This window comes from Gorilla gorilla, chromosome 11 (genome assembly GCF_029281585.2).
Source record: "Gorilla gorilla gorilla isolate KB3781 chromosome 11, NHGRI_mGorGor1-v2.1_pri, whole genome shotgun sequence".
Taxonomy (NCBI): domain Eukaryota; kingdom Metazoa; phylum Chordata; class Mammalia; order Primates; family Hominidae; genus Gorilla; species Gorilla gorilla.
In genome coordinates, this window is record NC_073235.2 from 78435969 (window position 1) to 78456144 (window position 20176).

The 20176-nt window shown below is 35.1% G+C and overlaps 1 protein-coding gene across 6 annotated transcripts in view; it reads right to left on the reverse strand.

Annotated features, from left to right (window-relative positions):
* LNPK (lunapark, ER junction formation factor) overlaps positions 1 to 20176 on the reverse strand; it is an 80506-nt gene that overhangs the window by 49313 nt on the left and 11017 nt on the right. For 5 of the 6 annotated variants that reach the window (XM_019022724.3, XM_063695009.1, XM_004032829.4 and 2 more), the window contains one exon: positions 8346 to 8404. The exons of the other annotated variant lie outside the window; for it this stretch is intronic. Coding sequence is in view for 3 of the 5 variants with exons in the window: in XM_063695009.1 (XP_063551079.1) it covers positions 8346 to 8404 (59 nt within the window). In the remaining 2 variants the exon portion in view is untranslated. The remainder of the gene's footprint in view (positions 1 to 8345; positions 8405 to 20176) is intronic. 6 annotated transcript variants of the gene reach the window in all.

Consider the following 20176-nt stretch of genomic DNA (forward strand, 5'->3'; position numbering starts at 1 on the left):
TTCTCTAGAAATATTTAACTAATACAGATTGAAACACTATTCCCTATGGAAAGCAGAACTTATGGCTTGAATATTATCAAATGAAATGTAAATAATTGTTCTTAATACTTAATTAAATTTATAAATAAAATTATTACTTCTTCACTGAAATTCTAGGTAACAAATACCTGAATACCCAACTCAAAGTACATCATTTATGTAAAAATTCAAGGAAACACAAACATATAAAAAGATGATTTTACTATAAAACTTTTTTTCAAAATAGATTAAGCAGTCTTTAATGTGATAGCTAACTTGTTACTAAAAGCAGAGGAAATCTGCTAATATCTTCAAAGAGAATAGTAATTTTTTGTTAGATAAGACCAAGCCAAACATCTGTACTTTAATACGAGGGTTAGCAAACTTATTCTGTAAAGGAAAAAGTAAGTATTTTGGGCTTTATGGGCCAAAAAGCAAAATCAAGTCTGTATTTTTTTGTTTTTTGAGACAGGGTATTGCTCTGTCACCCAGGCTGGAGTGCAGTGGCATGATCTTGGCTCACTGAAGCCTCTGCCTCCAGAGTTCAAGCAATTCTTATACCTCAGTCTCCCAAGCTGGAATTACAGGTGTGTACCACCACACCAAGCTAATTTTTGTATTTTTAGTACAGACAGGGTTTCTCCATGTTGGCCAGGATGGTCTCGAACTCCTGACCTCAGGTTATCTACCTGCCTTGGCCTCCCAAAGTGCTAGATTACAGGCATGAGCCACTGAGCCCAGCCTAAGAAATACAAAAGAAATACAAAATTTCCACAAACTTTATAGACTAAATTCAAATACAGGTTGAGTATCTCTTATCTGAAATGCTTGGTGCTAGAAGTGTTTCAGATTTCAATTTTTTTTAAATTTTGGAATATCTGCAGAATACACCCCAGCTGAGCATCTCAAATCCAAAAATCCAAAATCCAAAATGCTCCAAGGACCATTTCCTTTGAGTATCATGTTGGCATTCAAAAAATTTTGGATTTAGGGGGATTTCAGATTTTGAATTTTCAGATTTGGGATGTTCAACCTATATAATAATTGAGTTCAATTTTTTGTAATATAAGTCTACCAGGGAAAAGAATGTAATACTTTCAGGGGTGGATAACATTTCACTTAATTGAGGTTCAAAGCTAAGTGTTCTCTATCATCAAAACTGATTGCAAATGATAATCCATTAATGCTGATCTGTAATGAGATTTTACATATTTGATTTTTTAATGTCTTTTCACACAGGTAGTTACTGCCAAATACTGATATCAATCCACAGGCATAGGATTTTAATTGAGCATATTCACTAGTTTGAAAGGCATTTATAAAATTCTTTTAGATTCTTCTCTTGGCATTTGCCTTTTAGAGTATTATTACATTGGAAGTTAATCACCTCCAATCAAAGACCGAAGCTCTTCAATTATACAGTGAAATGGATTTAGAAACATGGAAATTTCCTTTGCACTTGCCTTGAGGTCTGAAAAATTCTACTGGAACTATAATTTCACCTCGGATAATGCATCTGCTACAAATTTGTGTGGGAATGGCAATCCTGCTTCTTGTTTCCATTTTTATAGCACTTTTAAAAAAATTACTTGTCATTACAATGTTGTTTTCTAAATGACTTTACCACATTATAGGTTTTGCATATATACATTGTTTTGCCTTGCAATCTTAGGTTGGATTAATTAAGAACCATTATCAAGGCTGTAGCAAAAGCTAATTTCCAAAGCCAGTCAGTATTCAAACACAGTGACTGAAGATGGTCCTTCTCATTTGAAGTATTTCAATCTAGGTTTTGAGCTCAAAATATGACAATAAAGCTTTGCATTGCTAAGCCATCAAACTGCTGTGAGGCAAGTCAAGATAGCTTCTATTCATGATTAAAATTCACATAACTGACAATGGTTAAGTCCATGAGAGCAATGAAGTTCCCTTTGGCCATACACAATGACAAATTCAAGTATGTTCTTCGAAGTACCTGTTGTTGAATAATACAATGAATAACCATAGACTGTAAACACCTTACAGTTTCAAAAGTTTTGTACAATTTGTACAACTAAGTCTTTTTCTGTTACATATTTTTACCAGCAGTAGTTACAGTACATCTTAGCAGATTCCACTTCAGGTTGTAGTAAATTGCTGTTTTCTAAACTTCACTGAAAATATTCTCACCTAAAGTTGTTCTGCAAAGACTTTTTATAGAGACTAATTCTTCAGTCACTTCAAGCTCAGCGCGGACAACTCAAACTACAATTGAGCAGTATTGATAGCATCTGTCAACTCAACAACAGCCAAGGAAGATCACTTGAAATCATTTGCCTTGTTCTTTAATTGACTACTCATGTTTGTTTTTCTGAATTTTTCTCAATTCTTCAGGCAACTGTTCTTGCTGAAACGTTACTAGTCTTAAGTGTATTTTCCCTGAATACATTTCTTCTGCTGCAGCAATCAAACACAATTTAATTAACTCATAATTGGTAAATGGCTTTCCTTTCTTCACAAACAAGCCACTCAGAAACTTTCTTTGACTGAAGCCCCATTTTCCCTTTTAGTTTTATGGAGCAATTCTGCAATAATATATTCCATTTTAAATTTTCTAATTTTTATGACCATTGCTTTCTGTGAGTTGGGAATATGATGATAAGTAGTTAGTATGGTAATGTCAAATACATATTGTACTCTTTTAGCACAGCTATAACGTCATTGCATAAAAAATACAATGCTTTGCATTTTGATAATAAAATAGTCCACATTCCATTATGTACTAAAAGTGCAACATTCAAAGTCCACTTTTCTTTTCTGGTTTTTACATGATGGGTATGCATGGGTAATAAAAATAAAATAAAATTGTCACAGTACAAAAATACACATGGCACTTAAAAAATGCTGTAAAGTTATAACTGCGTCGGTCGTACAACAGTGTGAAATGATGAAATGATTAGTCCTACAAGTGCCTAAAGTGATGAGAGCACCACATACAGTCTGTCACAGCTACTCAATTCTGCTATTGTAGGATGAACGCAGCTAAAGACAGCATGACTGTGTTCCAATAAAAACTGAAATTTGAATTTCATATAAATTTTACATGTCAAAATATTATTCATTTTAATATTGCAATAATTTAAAAATATAAAAGCCAATCATGAGCTGTACAAAGCAGTGGGCAGGACTTGGCTTCCAGACTGCAGCCATCAATCCCTGCTTTAATTTATACAGGGTCCAACTTGTAAAACAAAACAAGTAAAAATAATCGAGAATAAAAAACAAGGACAGGATCAATAGCTTCAGGCTTAAAAAAATACTATGTGACTGCAAGACAATCTTTTACAAAGTCGATTTTAAACATACAGGTAATACCTATTAAAATGAATTAGTACAATTAAAAACAAAAAGAACCTCTGAAATATATTTTAAAGCAAAAAAAAATCCCTTTCATAACCACGTCCAGATCTGCCTATTTATTACATAAGTTAAAAATATTCATACATTTGATTTCCTTAAAGAAGTGTTCCAAAGGACTCTTGAAAAAGGTTTCTTATTTTTTTTTTTTTTTACTATCTTGCTATTCCTTGGAGTCAGAAAGCATATTTGCTTTCAACTTCTTCCTATTCTTCTACCATCTGCTATATTACTAAATATCACCAAAAACAGTATCAGAAGCTTAAATTTCCTTAATCTGATAAAAAGCATGAACATTTGTTAAAACTACAGCAAACATCATACTTAATGGTAAAATATTAAACGTTTTTTCCATTAAAATCAGGAACTAGACAAGGATACCTGCTATTCTCACTTCAAGTGAATACTGTACTCAGTCCTAACCCATTTAAGCAAGAAAAATAAAAGAATAAGAATTGGAAAAGAAGAATCAGTGCCATCAGCTCACATTTGCATAACACTTTGAAATTTTTATATGCTTTCATATATAGTAACATTTACTACTTTTAACAGTCCTACCAAAACAAATATTCCTGTTTTCATTTTATTTTTTTGTGGGTACATAGTGGCCGTATATATTTATGGGGTGCATGAGATGTTTTGACATAGGCATACAATGTGAAATAAGCACATCATGAAGAATGCGGTATCCTTCCCCTCGAGCATTTATCCATTGAATTGTAAACAATCCAATTATACTCTTTATTTTAAAATGTACAGTTATTATTGACTATAGTCACCCTATTGTGCTATCAAATACTAGGTCTTACTCATTCTTTCTGTTCCCATTTTACAAATTAAGAAACTGTAAGGTTCAGCTGGGCGCAGTGGCCCATGCCTGTAATCCCAGCACTTTGGGAGGCTGAGGCAGGTGGATCACTTGAGGCCAGGAGTTTGAGACCAGCTTGGACAAAATGGTGAAACCCTGCCTCTACTAAAAATACAAAAAAATTAGCTGGGCATGGTGGCGGGTGCCTGTAATCCCAGCTACTTGGGAGACTGAGGCAAGAGAATTGCTTTAATCCAGTAGATGGAGGTTGCAGTGACCTGAGATCGTGCCACTGCACTGCAGCCTGGTCAACGGAGTGAGACTCCATCTCAAAAAAAAAAAAAAGAAAGAAAGAAACTGTAAGGTTCAGGGAACTTGTTTGTAGTACAAAAAGATGGCCAGTGTGGCTGGAGCAGATGTGAACAAAGGAGAGTGAAAGATGAGGTTGAAGAAATAGGAACAAGCTAGAAAGTCAGGATATGAATTCAGATTTCATTCTGGTTGCAATGGGAAGCTATTAGACAATTTTAAGCAAAAGACACACAAGATCTGATTTATACCTTAAAAACAGACTAGTGAAGAAGCAATTGTGCAAGCAAGAGATGATAATGAATTAGAACTGTAGTAGTAAAGAAAGCGAGAACTGGTCAGATTCAAGATAATTTTGGAGGTAAAGATTATATGACTTGCTGGTAATGTGAATGAATATGAAAGAAGAATCAAAATAGCTCCCAGGCTTTTGGTCTTGTGATGGTTAATTGTATACGTCAACTTGATTAGGTCACACAAGGTATCCAGATAATTGGTCAAACATTATTCTGGGTGTCTGTGACGTTGTTTTGGGGTAAGATTAGCATTTCAATCAGTACACTGAGTAAAGCAGATTGCTCTCCCTAATGAAGTGGCCCTCAGCCAATCAGCTGAAGGCCCGAATAGAACAAAAAGTTTGCTTCTCCCTCCAGTGAGTGAGAACACACCATGCCCGACTCCCTGGAGCTAGGACATCTATCTTTTCCTGCCTTCAGACTCAAACTGAAACATCAGCTCTTTCTGGGTCTTGAACCTGCTAGCTTTCAGACTAGAACTTACACTTACTGGCTCTCTTGGTTCTCAGGCCTTCAGACTTAGATTGGAACTAAACCATTAGCCCTCCTGGGTCTCCAGCTTGCTAACTGCAGATCTTGGGACTTCTCAGTCTCCATAATTGCATGAGCCAATTCCTTATAATATTTCCTACTGGTTCTGTTTCTCTGGAGAACCCTAACTAATGCAAGTTTTAACTATTAGTCATATAGGGTAAACATTTACTGAGATGGAGAAGACAAAGGGAAGAGCAGACATGAGGGAGTGGGAATAAAGGGGAGGAGCAACATTAATTCTCTTTTGGCCATGTTACTTATGAGATGCCTACTAAACTCGTAAGTGGAAATGTCAATTACACAGTTAGGTATACAAGTCTACAGCTGAAGGGAAGAGACTGGACTAAAGACTTAGATTTGGGAATCATTAACAAATAGGCAATATTTGAATCTGTGGAAGTGAATAAAATCACCCAGAGATGTACTGTCCAATGTATTAATAATAGCCAGGAGCCACATGGGGCTATTTAAATTTAAGCTATTTAAAATCCAGTTCTTCATTTACACTAGCCTCATTTCAAGTGCTCAACAGTCACAAATGGCTAGCAGATACCATATTGAACAGTAGATACAGATTATTCTCATCATAGAAGGTTCTATCAGACAGCACAGACCCAAACAAGTTATCAAAAAAAAAGAAAGCCAAAGGCAGAATTCTAGTAGAAGAGGTAAAGCAAATAAAACTAAAAAGAAATCACCAGTGAAGTGTTGTCAAAGACGCTTAAAAAGTTTTCAGAAAAAGAGTGAATAACTGAATTAATTCAAATGCTATTAAGAGATCAAGCTGTATGAGAAAAGAGAGCTGATTACTGGCTTTGACAAGACATAGATAATGAGTGACCTTGAAATGAGCCACTGCAGTAAAAAATGGTGGAAACAAAACCTAAACAAATTATGTTGAGAAGGAATAGGTGGAGGAAAAGAAGAGATAACAACTATAAACAATTTTTTTAAAAATTTTTGTTTTGAACAAGAAAGAGAAATTGGTGGTAGCTTAAAGGAAATGTAGGGTCAGGAGAGGTTTTTTCCCCCAAATAGTCATACTGAGGCAGAATTATATGCCAATAGGAATAATAAAATATAAAATGATGCAAAAGAGATGATAACTACAGGAGATAACTATAAGAGCAAAGCTCTAGACATGGCCAGAGTATTTAGAATCCAGAGCATAAATGGCGGTTAGCCATAGATGAGATCAAGGCCAGTCTTACAAAATATAATGAAGGTTGAGACCCTACTGAGTACAGGTAGAGCTAACTTTACATACATTCAGCCCTCCATATGGATTAGTTCAGCACTCATGGAATTAAATCAACCATGGATCAAAAATATTCAGAAAAAATTAAAAATAACAATAAAAAATACAAATTTAAAATTAATAAAATATAGCAACTATTTATATAGCATTACATTGCATTAGAGATTACAAGTAATCTACAAATGATTTAAAGTATGCAGGAGGATGTGTAGGTTACATCCAAATTCTACACCACTTTTATTCTCGGGGGGGTATTCGGACCAATCCCTCACAGATACTGAAGGACAACTTCACTTGGTGGTGTAGGTAGCTCTCATCTGTTTACATCTATTTTCTGTATAAAGTAAGACTATAGGTTAAGAGTGACCAGGTAGATTTTGTAAGGTTTGTTTGTGACTTTTGATTTATTTGGTTGGTTGGTTGGTTTTAGTTTGGTTAGATTTGATTGTTGGTTTTGGTAGGAGGCAGGTATTAGTGATTTGAGGAGAAATACAGTAACAAACATCACGCTGACAGAGAAAAAGATGAATTTACTGGGGAACTATAATAGGACCATAAGGCAGTTTTAAGTACATACTTGATATCTGCAATCATAGATTTAAAATAAGTCTGGTCAGGTGAGCATGTTGTATGATTTTCCTCTAATAAGTTTAGCTGCTTCAATGAGATTAAACCTGTAAATGTATTTAATCAGAATACTGTTTTGCCAGTCATTGATTAGGCATTTAATTGTATTTAAAGAGGGTAGGCTTTGACAGATAAGTAGGAAGAGGAGGAGGAGCAAAAGGGTCAAGAGTGTCAGCAAGGAAATAGTCATTGGGGTAGATTATAGGATCTAATGTGAGCAGAAGAGAAGAGAGGTTGTGAGTGAGGAGGGCAATTTGAAAGTCATATATTAATATTTGTACAAACTTTATTTGGATCCTTAGTCAAACAAATAAAATTTTTTTAAAAGCAAATGATACTTATGAGATAACTGAAAAGTTAATATTTTTATATTTAATATTTTATGATATTAAGAATTCTTTTCCAGGTATGAAAATGGAGAGATACATTTGGGATATACTTCAAAATAATATACGGGGTGAAAAAATGGGTTGAGGTAAAAATGAAACAAGACTCTGTAACAAACCAAGTTTTCCATAAAGATTAATTTAACAAATACAAATTCTCTTTATTTAAAAATGTTTGTTTTGGTCAGGCACCATTGCTCACGCCTATAATCCCAGCACTTTGGGAGGCAGAGGCAGGCGGATTGCCTGAGCTCAGGAGTTCGAGACCAGCCTGGGAAACATGGTGAAACCCTGTCTCTATAAAAATACAAAAAATTAGCTGGAAGTGGTGGCACGCACCTATAATCCCAGCTACTCTGGAGGCTGAGGCACAAGAATCACTTGACCTGGGAGGCGGAGGTTGCAGTGAGCCGAGATCGTGCCACTGCACTCCTGCCTGGGCGACAGGCTCTTCCTATCCCCCGACTCTGTCTCAAAAAAAAAAAAAAGTTTGTTTTGTGTAAAAAAAAATCTAAATGAACAAGATGGAAATAACACAAATTAAAAACAGAACCATCTTGATCATTTATAACCTTTCTCATGCTTTATAATAAACAACTCTACAATACTTAACACATTATCATTCCAATATCATATTTTACAACCTGTCTTACCAGCACATTCTAAGATAGGTATTTTTAAAAATATTTATTAAAAATTGGAATTAAACTTACTATTTCTTTCTGTTCTCTTGGAAAAGAAGAAAATAATTACTGTTCTTATGCTCCAGATGCTAAAGGGGAAGCAAAATTCAGAAACAAAAAACATCATTAGAAAAAGTGAATTAGAAGCCATGCAAAATGAAAACATATATTTCCAATTAGAGTTAGGTACATTGTTTCCCTTTATATACAGAAAACTAAAAAGCGTTTATTTCTGCCAGAGAACATCAGAACCTGTGCTTTCAAAGGAGGAGTTCTCAACCTAAAGTCCACAGACCTTCTGATGATCCCCTTAAATTACAAAATTACCTTTGTGTGCATAAGTGCATTTCTCTGGAAAGACCATTGCTTTCATCAGTCTGAAAGGAATCTATGCACCCCCCAAAAGATTGAGAATATTAGAATCCCTTACTAAGTAAGCATCAATTCCAAAAACTTAATTTGTCTATTCCCACACATTAAGGAAAAATGCTTTTACAAATGTAAGAGCATTATACAAATGTAAGTTGCCACTCCTTCCCTATTATTTAACAATAGAGGGACAGTCTCTACTCTAAGAGATTAAGCTACCTGAGGGAAAAATAAACAAAAACCTTACCTTCAAATAAATACTTGATAAGTAAAATTAGCTAAATATCTCCTTCCAAAGATTTTATAAGGATAATTCTTTAGGCCTTGCATTAGTAACACATCAAATGAATTGAAAGAATTAAAAGAAACTAAATGAATAATCCTCATCACAAACTTGTCAGGGTCATCTCCTAAATTCAGTGTAAACATAGCAAAATACCTCTTCTCCATAGAACCTGGCAGAAATAAGTACATAAGGCTGGGCACGGTGGCTCACGCCTGTAATCCCAGCACTTTGGGAGGCCAAGGCAGGTGGATCTCCTGAGGTCAGGAGTTTGAGACCAGCCTGGCCAACATGGTGAAACCCCATCTCTACTGGACATACAAAAACTAGCCAGGCGTGATGGCACACGCCTGTAGTCCCAGCTACTTGGGAGGCTGAGGCAGGAGAATCGCTTGAACCCAGGAGGCAGAGGTTGCAGTGAGCCAAGATCATGCCACTGCACTCCAGCCTAGGCGGCAGAGAAAGACTGTCCCAAAAAAAAAAAAAAAAAAAAAAAAGAAAGAAAGAAGTATGTAAACATTATTCATCATCTTAAAACATACATTGTATCTCTTGTAAAAAAAAATTTGATTGTACTGGAAATAAATTCAGAATATAAGTATGAAAATTAGTTCTTCACTCTGAAATACAGCATTTGCTACTTTGGGGAGTTAACCTGCAAGTAGTCACCAGTGATCCCTGTCTCTTGGTATTCACACCATTGTGTAGTCCTCTCTCACCAGGGTTGGTCTGTGCCACCAACAGCATGGCAGAAGTGATAGTGTATCACTTCAAGATTAAGTTATAAAGGACTGCAGCTTCCATTTTGGGCCTCCTCTTTTACTTGTCTTTCTCTCTCCTGGATTACAAGCTCTGTGAGAAGACAGCTGTCATGATATGAGAACAGTCAAAGAAGTCTATGAAACGGTCCATGCAGTGAGGAAGAAAGGTCTGTGGTAAACACTCAGCAAAGAACTGATGCCTGCTAACAGCCGCCTGTGTAAATTTAGGAGTAGATTAGGGAAAAATCAGCCAAAGTGAGTAGGACCACACCAGATATCTTACTGGGATTTGAATTCAGAACGCATTTTGGTGGTGGCAAGACAATTAGCTTTGGCATGATTTATAAATTCCTGGATTATACAAAGAAAAAGGAAACTAAACATAGGCTTGCCAAAAAACAGCCTATATGAAAAGAAAAAGACCTCAAGGAAAAAGCAAAAGGAACACAAGAACAGAATGAAGAAAGTCAGGGGAATTGCAAATGCCTACTGAGCAGTGAGCTGGAGATTGGATAACAGCAGAGGGAGTAAAGATCTGCAATGACTTGTCTACAGTGGTTGTACGGATTTAGTTAAGCCTTGAGGTGACTGTGGCCCCTACCAACAGCTTAACTGCAATTTACCTAAGAACAAAAGATCCTGAGATAGAACTACCCAGCTAAGCAGCTCTTAACATTCCTGCCTCTCAAAAGCTGAGACATAATAAACATCTGTTGTTTTAAGCTACTAAGTTTTGGGGCAATCTGTTACACAGGAATAGATAATACACTTTTTTTTAATATTGTGATGATTTATTTTTGTGACATGAAAACACCAAATAACTAGCACCAGATTCCTATTTGGCATTTGGACAATTACCTAAAAGTACAAAAAAACACCAGGCTTTGTCCTTACCAAGGGAAGGGAGATAAGAGAATATAGGTTAAGCATAATGCCCATAACCCTCAAGGATTCCGCAATAATAAAAAAGTCTCGTATCACTTCTCCAGTGCAAACCCACTGAAATAGTAGCAGGCTGGAAGAGAGGACTTTTAAAAAGCATACAGAGAAAGAAAACGGGGAAAAAAGATGGAATTGCACAGATAGTGGCTAGAATTCTGTAGGAAATGTATAAATTTTCTTAAATGAGTAGATACTTTTTAAAAAGTATATATAATTGTCAGTGTAAATACTACAAAAATTGAAATATACTCTCTTCAAAATAAAACTCACTAAATCCTCTCTGTGGACAATAAATTCCTCTGGTTTTTATCGGAATTCCTCCTAGATAACATAAGCTATCAAACAACAGACATTTCCATATGTCAAGTCTTCAAGACTTGAAAAGGTAAAACACAGAATTTATTTTTCTTTAGGGCTAAATTAAATGAAATTCTTTGGTATTTTTTGTTATTTTTGTAGAGACAGGATCTCACCATGTTGCCCAGACTGGTCTTGAACTCCTGGCCTCAAGTGATTCTCCTGCCTCTGCCTCCCAAAGCACTGGGATTACAGGCATAAAACCATCATGCCTAGCCCTTTTATATTTTTAAATAAAATTTAGAAAAAGAACTAAAGTACTTTAGGACTCTGTTTTAGTTATCCCAACAAAGGTTTTGCTCTCCCAATAATTAAAAATAATGTATTAAAAAATAGCAACATACTTTGTGAAGATATTGATGATATTAAGGATATCATTACTAACCTCTAGTTAGAGAATAGTGGCATAAGATCCACTTCCCCCTTCTCTTCATAAAAATAATCCAAACAACAAGGAGAATAAAAATAAAACTGCAAACTACTTCTCTGGTAAAACAGAGATATAACTAAAACTCAACCATCAGAATATGTGGAGGCACTCTCAAAAGCAATGGAGATTATTACACAGGGGCTCCAAAAAGTGGAAGCAAAACAAGAAAACTGCGTATTTCACAAAGAGGTAACAAGGTAAACTTTTCCAAGTGTAAAACTTAAAACCCATGTTTGTAACAATGAGAACAAGATGCACAGCTACAGGCAGACACTCCTCAGTTTGGTTCCAATAAAAAAAGAGAGAAGGCAGGAATTAAAAAGAAATTATTCAGAAGTGCACTATCTACAAAGAGTATTCTGTTCCTATGGCAAGGGGATTGGGGGGAAGTTTTGTACTGTGAAAGAAACACAATTGCCTAGCCCCACTGGCTGGGAAAAAATAACAGCTAAACAAATTCACACACAAAATCCTGAATCATAAGGAAAATTCTAGTTAGCCTGGAACACAGGAAGATATGCCTTTATACCAACACGACCTATAAATAACTGACCCAAAGTAAACGTACCACAAAGTAAAAGGTTTTAATTATAAAAACCAAAAGCAAAAAAAATTGTTTCAAGACAGACCAACTTCTTTCATATCAACAAATATTAAGTGGGCTAAACTCACTAAGGTAAAAGAAAAAGACCTTCACACTGTAACACCAGACAAAACCCAACTCTATAATGTAAATGGATGCATCTAAAACTAAGTATCTTTTAAGGTTGAAAATAAAACCACAGACAAAGGTATAGCAGGCAAATGCAAACAAAACAAGGGTTGTGATCGTAAAACCCCAATGGTTAAACTTTTTTTAAAAAAACCTTTAAACTAAAAGAAGGTCACATTATAAAGTTAAAAAAAAAAATGTGATTCCTTTCCAAAAAACGTTGACTGAGCACATTCACAGGCAAAAACAAAAAACAAAAATTAAACCACCTCGACCTGAACCTTGATTAACTCAAAATGGATTATGAACTTAAATGTTAAAAAAAAAAAAAAAAGTAAGGTATAGGAAAAAAACGTAAGAGAAAACCTTCACAACCTGTAGCAAGGTAAAGTGGTCTCAGAATTGACAAGAAAAACACAATTAATAAAGGGAAAAACTGATAACTTGAACCTCATCAAAATTAAAAACTTTTGCTCTGCAAAAGACCCTGTTGGGGGATGAAAAGACAAGACAATCTAAAGACTAGGGGGAAAAAAAGCTGTAAACCATATATATCCAACAAAGAACTTTTTTTTTTTTTTTTTTTTTTTTTTGAGACGGAGTCTAGCTCTGTCGCCCAGGCTAGAGTGCAGTGGGGCGCGATCTTGACTCACTGAAACCTCCGCCTCCTGGGTTCATGTGATTCTCCTGCCTCAGCCTCCCTAGTAGCTGGGATTACAGGCACGCGTCACCATGCCTCGCTAATTTTTGTATTTTTCAGAGACGAGGTTTCACATGTTGGTCAGGCTGGTCTTGAACTCCTGACTTCATGATCTGCCCGCCTCAGCCTCCCAAAGTGCTGGGATTACAGGCGTGAACCACTGCACCCGGCCAGAACTTTTATCTATAATATATGAAGAACTCTCAAAATTCAACAGTTAAAAAAACTAATAATCCAATTAGAAAATTGGACAAAAGTCATGAATAAACATTTTGCTAATAAAGATACATATTAATGGCAAATAACCACATGAAACATCCTCAGCCATTAGGGAAATAAAAAATTAAAACCACAATGAGATATTGCTACATACCTATCAGAACAGTCAAAATAGAAAAGAGTGATTAACACCAAATGCTGGCAAGGATGAAGAGAAACTAGATCACTCACACCTACCTAGTGGAAATGTAAAATGGTATAGCTACTCTGAAAAAAAGTTTAGCAATTTCTTATAAAACTAACATGTGCTTACCATATACTCCAGCATTTGCACTCTTGGGCACACACCCCAGAGAAATGACTTATGTTCATACAAAAACCTGTACAAAATATTCATTGCAGCCTTATTTGTAATAGCAAGAACTGGAAACAATGCAAATGCTCTTCAGCTGGTGAATAGTTAAACTATGATACATTAATACCATGGAATACTACTCAGAGAAAGAAAGGAATTATTGACACACTGAACAACTTGGATGGATCTCAAGAATATACTGAGTGAAAAACGCCAATTTCAAAATGTTACATACTATGTGAGTCCATCTTATAACATTCTTGAAATAACAAATTTGTGGAGACAGAAAACAGATTAATGGATGGCAGGGGTTAGGAATGGGGAAAGTGGAGGAAGATGTGTATGGCTATAAACATTGTGGTGATGGAACAGTTCTGGATCTGAATTGTGCGGTGGTTACACAAAGCTACAGGTGATAAAATTGCACAGAAATATAAAACCCACTCAAAGGAATTCATATAAAACTGATGAACTCTGAATAGGCTCCGTGGATTGAAGAAATGTCAATTTCCTGGCTTAATATTTGTTGATATGAAAGACGTTGGTCTGTTTTGAAACAACTTTTTTTGCTTTTGGTTTTTATAATTAATTAAAACCTTTTACTTTGCGGTACATTCACTTTGGGTCAGTTATTTATAGGTCGTGTTGGTATAAAGGCATATCTTCCCGTTTTCCAGGCTAACTAGAAATTTACTACAGTAGTTCTCCCTTAATCTCAGTGATATATGTTCCATGACCCGCAGTGGATGCCTGAAACCATGGACAGTACCAAATCCAACATATACTAAGTTTTTTCCTATAAATACATACCATGTAGGTATAGGGATTTAATTTATAAATTAGGCATAGTAAGTTATTAACAAAAATAACTAATAATAAAATAGAACAAGTATAACTATACTGCAATAAAAGTTATATGAATGTAGTCTCTCTCGAAAAACTATTATTTTCAGACTGCAATTGACCACAGTTAACTGAAACTGCAGAGGGCAAAACTATGGATGAAGGAAAAACTACTGTATAGATGTTACCATTGGGGTGAGCTAGGTGAGAGTACCTGCAACCTGCCTGTACATTTTTTTCTGCAACTTACTGTTAATCTATAATTTTTTTCAAAATTAAAAATTCTTTTTAAAGGATGTGTTTCTAACGAAGATATAACAGAAATACCCATGTAAAGAGCAAAGCATCAACATTTATAAAGCAAAACTAAAAGAAATACAGGGAAAAGCAGAAATACACTGTTATTAGGATATAGAAGATCTATATAGCATAAGGTAGTTCTCATTGCTAATATTCAACTCTGTATAACTGAAAAAAGAGAATACATCTTCAAATGTTCATGAAACACTTAAAAAATTGGCCAAATAACATTCCACCAAAAAAACTCAATAAATTTAAATCAGAAATATTTAACATTCTCTGAGAGCAATACAATAAAACTAGAAATTTTAACTAAGACAATAAATAAAAATATAAACATATATTTGCCATCCATAAATAACTCACAGATTATAACTCCCTCCAAAAAAAATCATATCTTGAAAATAACCAAAATAAATCACTATGTATCAAGACCCATGGCATAAAACTAAAGCAGTGGTCAGAAAATGTCATAGTTTCAAAAACATGTACAGTGTTATTGTTTCAACAAATAAGGAATGAAAATAAAGAAAAGTTTTTGGCTGTTTTTATAAAATGATCACAAAACTGAAAGCAGAATTTTTTCCTGGAATTCAAGAATGATTCAATATTTAATATAATCCCTTTGTATCAAGAGAAGATGAAAAATCATATGGTATCTCCATAGATAATGAACTGTATTTAACAACATTCAACAACCTTTCTTGATTAAAAAAAACTAAATACAGTAAGAATAGGTAGAAAATTCCTTAACATGATCAAATATATCTGTCTCAATCCAAAAGTCAGAATAATGCCCAATGGTGAAACATTAGAAGAATTCCCAAAAAAACACATCAAGTATGTCCACTATTTTCTCTACAACTTAACATTGTCCTGAAGGTATTAGCTAACATAATTAGCCAAGAGAAAAAAAATCAAAAATATCAAACAAGAAAAAAAAAAAAACAAAAAAACAAAAGGAGGTGGTAAAATTATTGCTATTTACAGATTATATGATTGCATACTTGGAAGCTCTCAAAGAATCAACCAAAAAAATTATTGCAAACAATAAGATTTTATTATAGTTGAATATAAAATTAGTATAGAAAATCACTAGAAATACCATTTGACCCAGCCATCCCATTACTGGGTATATACCCAAAGGATTATAAATCATGCTGCTATAAAGACACATGCACACGTATGTTTATTGTGGCACTATTCACAATAGCAAAGACATGGAACCAACCCATTTGTCCAACAATGATAGACTGGATTAAGAAAATGTGGCACATATACACCACGGAATACTATGCAGCCATTAAAAATGATGAGTTCGTGTCCTTTGTACGGACATGGATGAAACTGGAAACCATCATTCTCAGCAAACTATCGCAAGGACAAAAAACCAAACACCGCATGTTCTCACTCATAGGTGGGAATTGAACAATGAGAACACATGGACACAGGAAAGGAAACATCACACACCAGGGCCTGTTGTGGGGTGGGGGGAGCAGGGAGGGATAGCATTAGGAGATATACCTAATGTTAAATGACGAGTTAATGGGTGCAGCACACCAACATGGCACATGTAAACATATGTAACAAACCTGCACATTGTGCACATGTACCCTACAACTTAAAGTATAATAATAAAAAAAAAGAAAATCACTACATTCCTATATACAATCAGTTGAGAAATAAAAAATTTCTTTGACTCACATTCATCAAAGCATTTGTTGTTCCTTTCTGAATGAAATTAATGCTACTTGGAATATTACTACAGCATGAATTTTTGTTCAGTAATATCTAATGACTTGAACTAAAAAAATATGTGTCCTAGCAGTAAATACTTGGAACTTCAATATAATAGAATCACACAGAGGACAGCGTAAACATTTTAAAACCTCAATATTCAGTGTTTTACTGTACTCAAACTAAAAATGCTAAAAGTTGAAATATAGCAGAATATCTCAATTCAATCAATATAACTAAACCTTCCTTACTTTGGGTAAAGAATTAACATTCTATAAACCTGGTGGTTTTTCACCAACCTTCATATATGCAACATTATTTTGTTACCTCTTTCGCCCTTTCTGCCAAACTTAAGTGTTCTTTTTCAAACAACCATATCATAAGCCCTATCCAATTTATCAAAATGTTTTTAGATGAGATTTAGCAATATATAAACCTAACGATGAGCTGGGCGTGGTGGCTCACGCCTGTAATACCAACACTTTGTGAGGCTGAGATGGGCAGATCACTTGAGGCCAAGTTTGAGACCAGCCTGGTCAACATGCTGACACCCCATCTCTACTAAAAAAAAAAACAAAAAGCAAAAATTAGCTAGGGATGGTGGTGAATGCCTATAATCCCCACTACTCAGGAAGCTGAGGCACAAGAATTGCTTGAGACTGGGAGGCAGAGGATGCAGTGAGGCAAGATTGTGCCATTACACTCCAGCCTGGGCAACAGAGTAAGACTCTGTCTCAAAAAAAAAAAAAAACCTAAAGATGAATTGATATACAGGTCTTAATATTTATAACTATGTTGACTTCTTTGTCAGCTTATTTAACCACCAAAGACTTCAGCAATAATTACCTTCATGTTTAGGCAAAATAGTAACAATGATTTATTTTGGTGTAAAAAATAAGAATCAAGTATTTCTTGCTTTTGTTTTTTGGGGTATACAACTCAAAACCATTTTTCCTTACAAATGTCTTATTATATATAAAAGCCATATCTAAAAATTCCTTTTGAGGTTATTTTTGAGTCTGTCGCCCAGGCTGGAGTGCAGTGGCGCGACCTCGGCTCACTGTAAGCTCTGCCTCCCGGGTTCACGCCATTCTCCTGCCTCAGTCTCCCAAGTAGCTGGGACTACAGGAGCCCACCACCGTGCTGGGCTAATTTTTTTTGTATTTTTTAGTAGAGATGGGGTTTTACCGTGTCAGCCAGGATGGTCCCGATCTCCTGATCTCGTGATCCGCCCGCCTGGGCCTCCCAAAGTGCTGGGATTACAGGCGTGAGCCACCACGCCTGGCTGAAAGACACTTGTATTCTTACCAGTGTATCATGAAATAAACATTTAACTTTCTTCAAAAGGTTACAAATTATGTTTGTCAACCTAGCTGGATTGAGGAAATACCTAACATGTGCTACTTGTGGGGAGAGAGAGGAGGCATGAAAATTGTATAAGAACAAATCCCTATCCTTAAATGGTTTTCAATTTAAGTGGAGATACAAGAAGAGAAATAGGAATATGACCACTTTCCTCAATTCCCTTGCTTAAATTTCTTCCCCAACAACCCCATTTTGAGAGGCAAAAACAAATAAGAAAATTATGGCTAACTCCTCAATATCTTATGATGATGATCAGTCTCTAAAATTACAGAGAATGAAATGTCTAGAAAGTTATAATTCGTAAAAATAAGGTATCCGAAAGTAAAAGTATACAAGACTTTTACTTAGTTAACATAGTTAACTAAGCATTAGTTAAAGCATTAGTTAACATAGAAATAAAACTTAATGGTTGCTGACTTAGAAAATGAACCAACTCCCAAGGTAATGCATGTTTGCTAGCATAATGCAGAAATACAAAATTGTAACTTTACGTAACCCAAACCTTCCCTCACTATGGTGTGTAGCCTTAATGACTCCTACAAAATAAATTTGGCATTTATATTATGATTTAAGTTTCAGTAATAGTTGAAAAGATCAAGGGAGGTAAATATACTATTGAATCTGAAAAGCCGAAAAACAGTATGTGGAATTATATTAAACTCCTCCATATTACATTCTGAAGTGAAAATATAATAAAATTTCAAAGGATATTATATAGAGTATTGATATTCTACCATAAAGAATAATTTTGGAATAGTTATACAATATATGTTCAGTCCTGATCCATGACCTTTCCAGTAAAAGCATTTGGGAAACTGGGAATGTGTAGACAGCAGTCACTTTTTACAGATACCAGGTAGATTTCTAAACTATATAATCAATGTAGACAGTGTTGAGCAAAACAACATACTTTATTGCCCCTTTTGCCTCTAAGTCTTTAAGTAAATCCGAGTCCAGCCCTCAAAACTGTTTGCTATAATTTGGATATTTGACCCTCTAAACCTCATGTTGAAATTTGTCCCCCAGTGTTGGAGGTGGGGCCTAATGGGAGGTGTTTGGGTCATGGGGGCGGATCTCAAGAACAGATGAATGTCCTCCCTGGGGCATGGTGAGAGTTTGCCCTCTACTAGTTCCTGAGAGAGCTGGTTGTTAAAAAGAAACTGGCACCTCCCCTATCTCTTGCTTTCCCTCTCACCAAGTGATCTCTGCATATGCTGGCTCCCTGTCACCTTCTGCCAAGAATGAAGCAGCCTGAGGCCCTCACCAGATGCAGATGCTGGTGCCATACTTCTTGTACAGTCTGCAGAACCATGAGCCAAATAAACCTCATTTCTTTATAAACTACCCAGCCTCAGGTATTCCTTTATAGCAACACTAAACAGACTAAGACACTGTTTCCCAAAGAAAAAAGTCCAGGGATAAGCTCACACTACACACAAAAGGCAACAACTCACGTCACATACATAAGAAAATGTCCTGTGTTAAGTCTTCTTTCTTTTTACTACAACATCCACTTTCACATTGTTTTATTTCATGTTTTTTGATTGTCATTGATCAGAAGAACAATGCTATTCTTTGTTGGATAACAGGTCTGTGCTTCAAAAAGTGAAAAGCTCACTGAAATAGAAGCTACAACAGCTGAGAACGAGGTTACAAATATCAATGAGACAAAGTGAAAAATGGCTCTGAAGCTAAACAAGCCAAGATATACTAGATGCAGGTGATGCAGAAAAATCAGAAGGACACAGTAAGGATAAGAAAGCTTCATACCCAAAATATCAGAAAGACTGAATTGAAGAAATTACATTTTTAAAGAAATGAAGTTTTCCTGCTTCTAAAGAACAATTAGTATATAATTTATTTGCCCCCCAAAAAACTGTTATGAATCATAATAGCAAACCTAGATCATAGTTTTTGGATAGCCATTAGAATTAACACAGTAGAGTTCCCTATCAGACATTCTGTTACAACTAGATACAAGTCTTTTATGATCAAAAAATCAATCTTTATATGGAAATAGATGTAAAGTGCATTTTTGAGTATTTAAAAGTGCTTAAATTTACTAAACATCTCATACTTATTTTGTAATTTTCTTTTCTCTCCTCTTATGAAAAAAGATAAGGGAAACAAGGAAAAGGGGCTCACAATTATAAAATCCACTACTTCTGGGATAAAAGCATTCCAAAAGATTTCAAAAAATGAAAATAAAGAAAGTAGCAGAGATAATTATTTTGCAATATTATGAAAGCACTCAATTTCAGCTCTTGTAGCTACATACAAACTTATAATTTTACAAGCTTCAGGAGTTTCAAATTGAAAATATGCCCTGCATTAAAGACTAAACAAACACATTTTTTATAGTAGTATTCAGACTGAGGCAATGCCCCTATTAAATGCTCCCATAGCATTTTACACTTCTGTTTATAACATTCATCATACTCATTACTTAATGTTTGCAGTCTAAGATATACAGAGAATTTTGTATTTT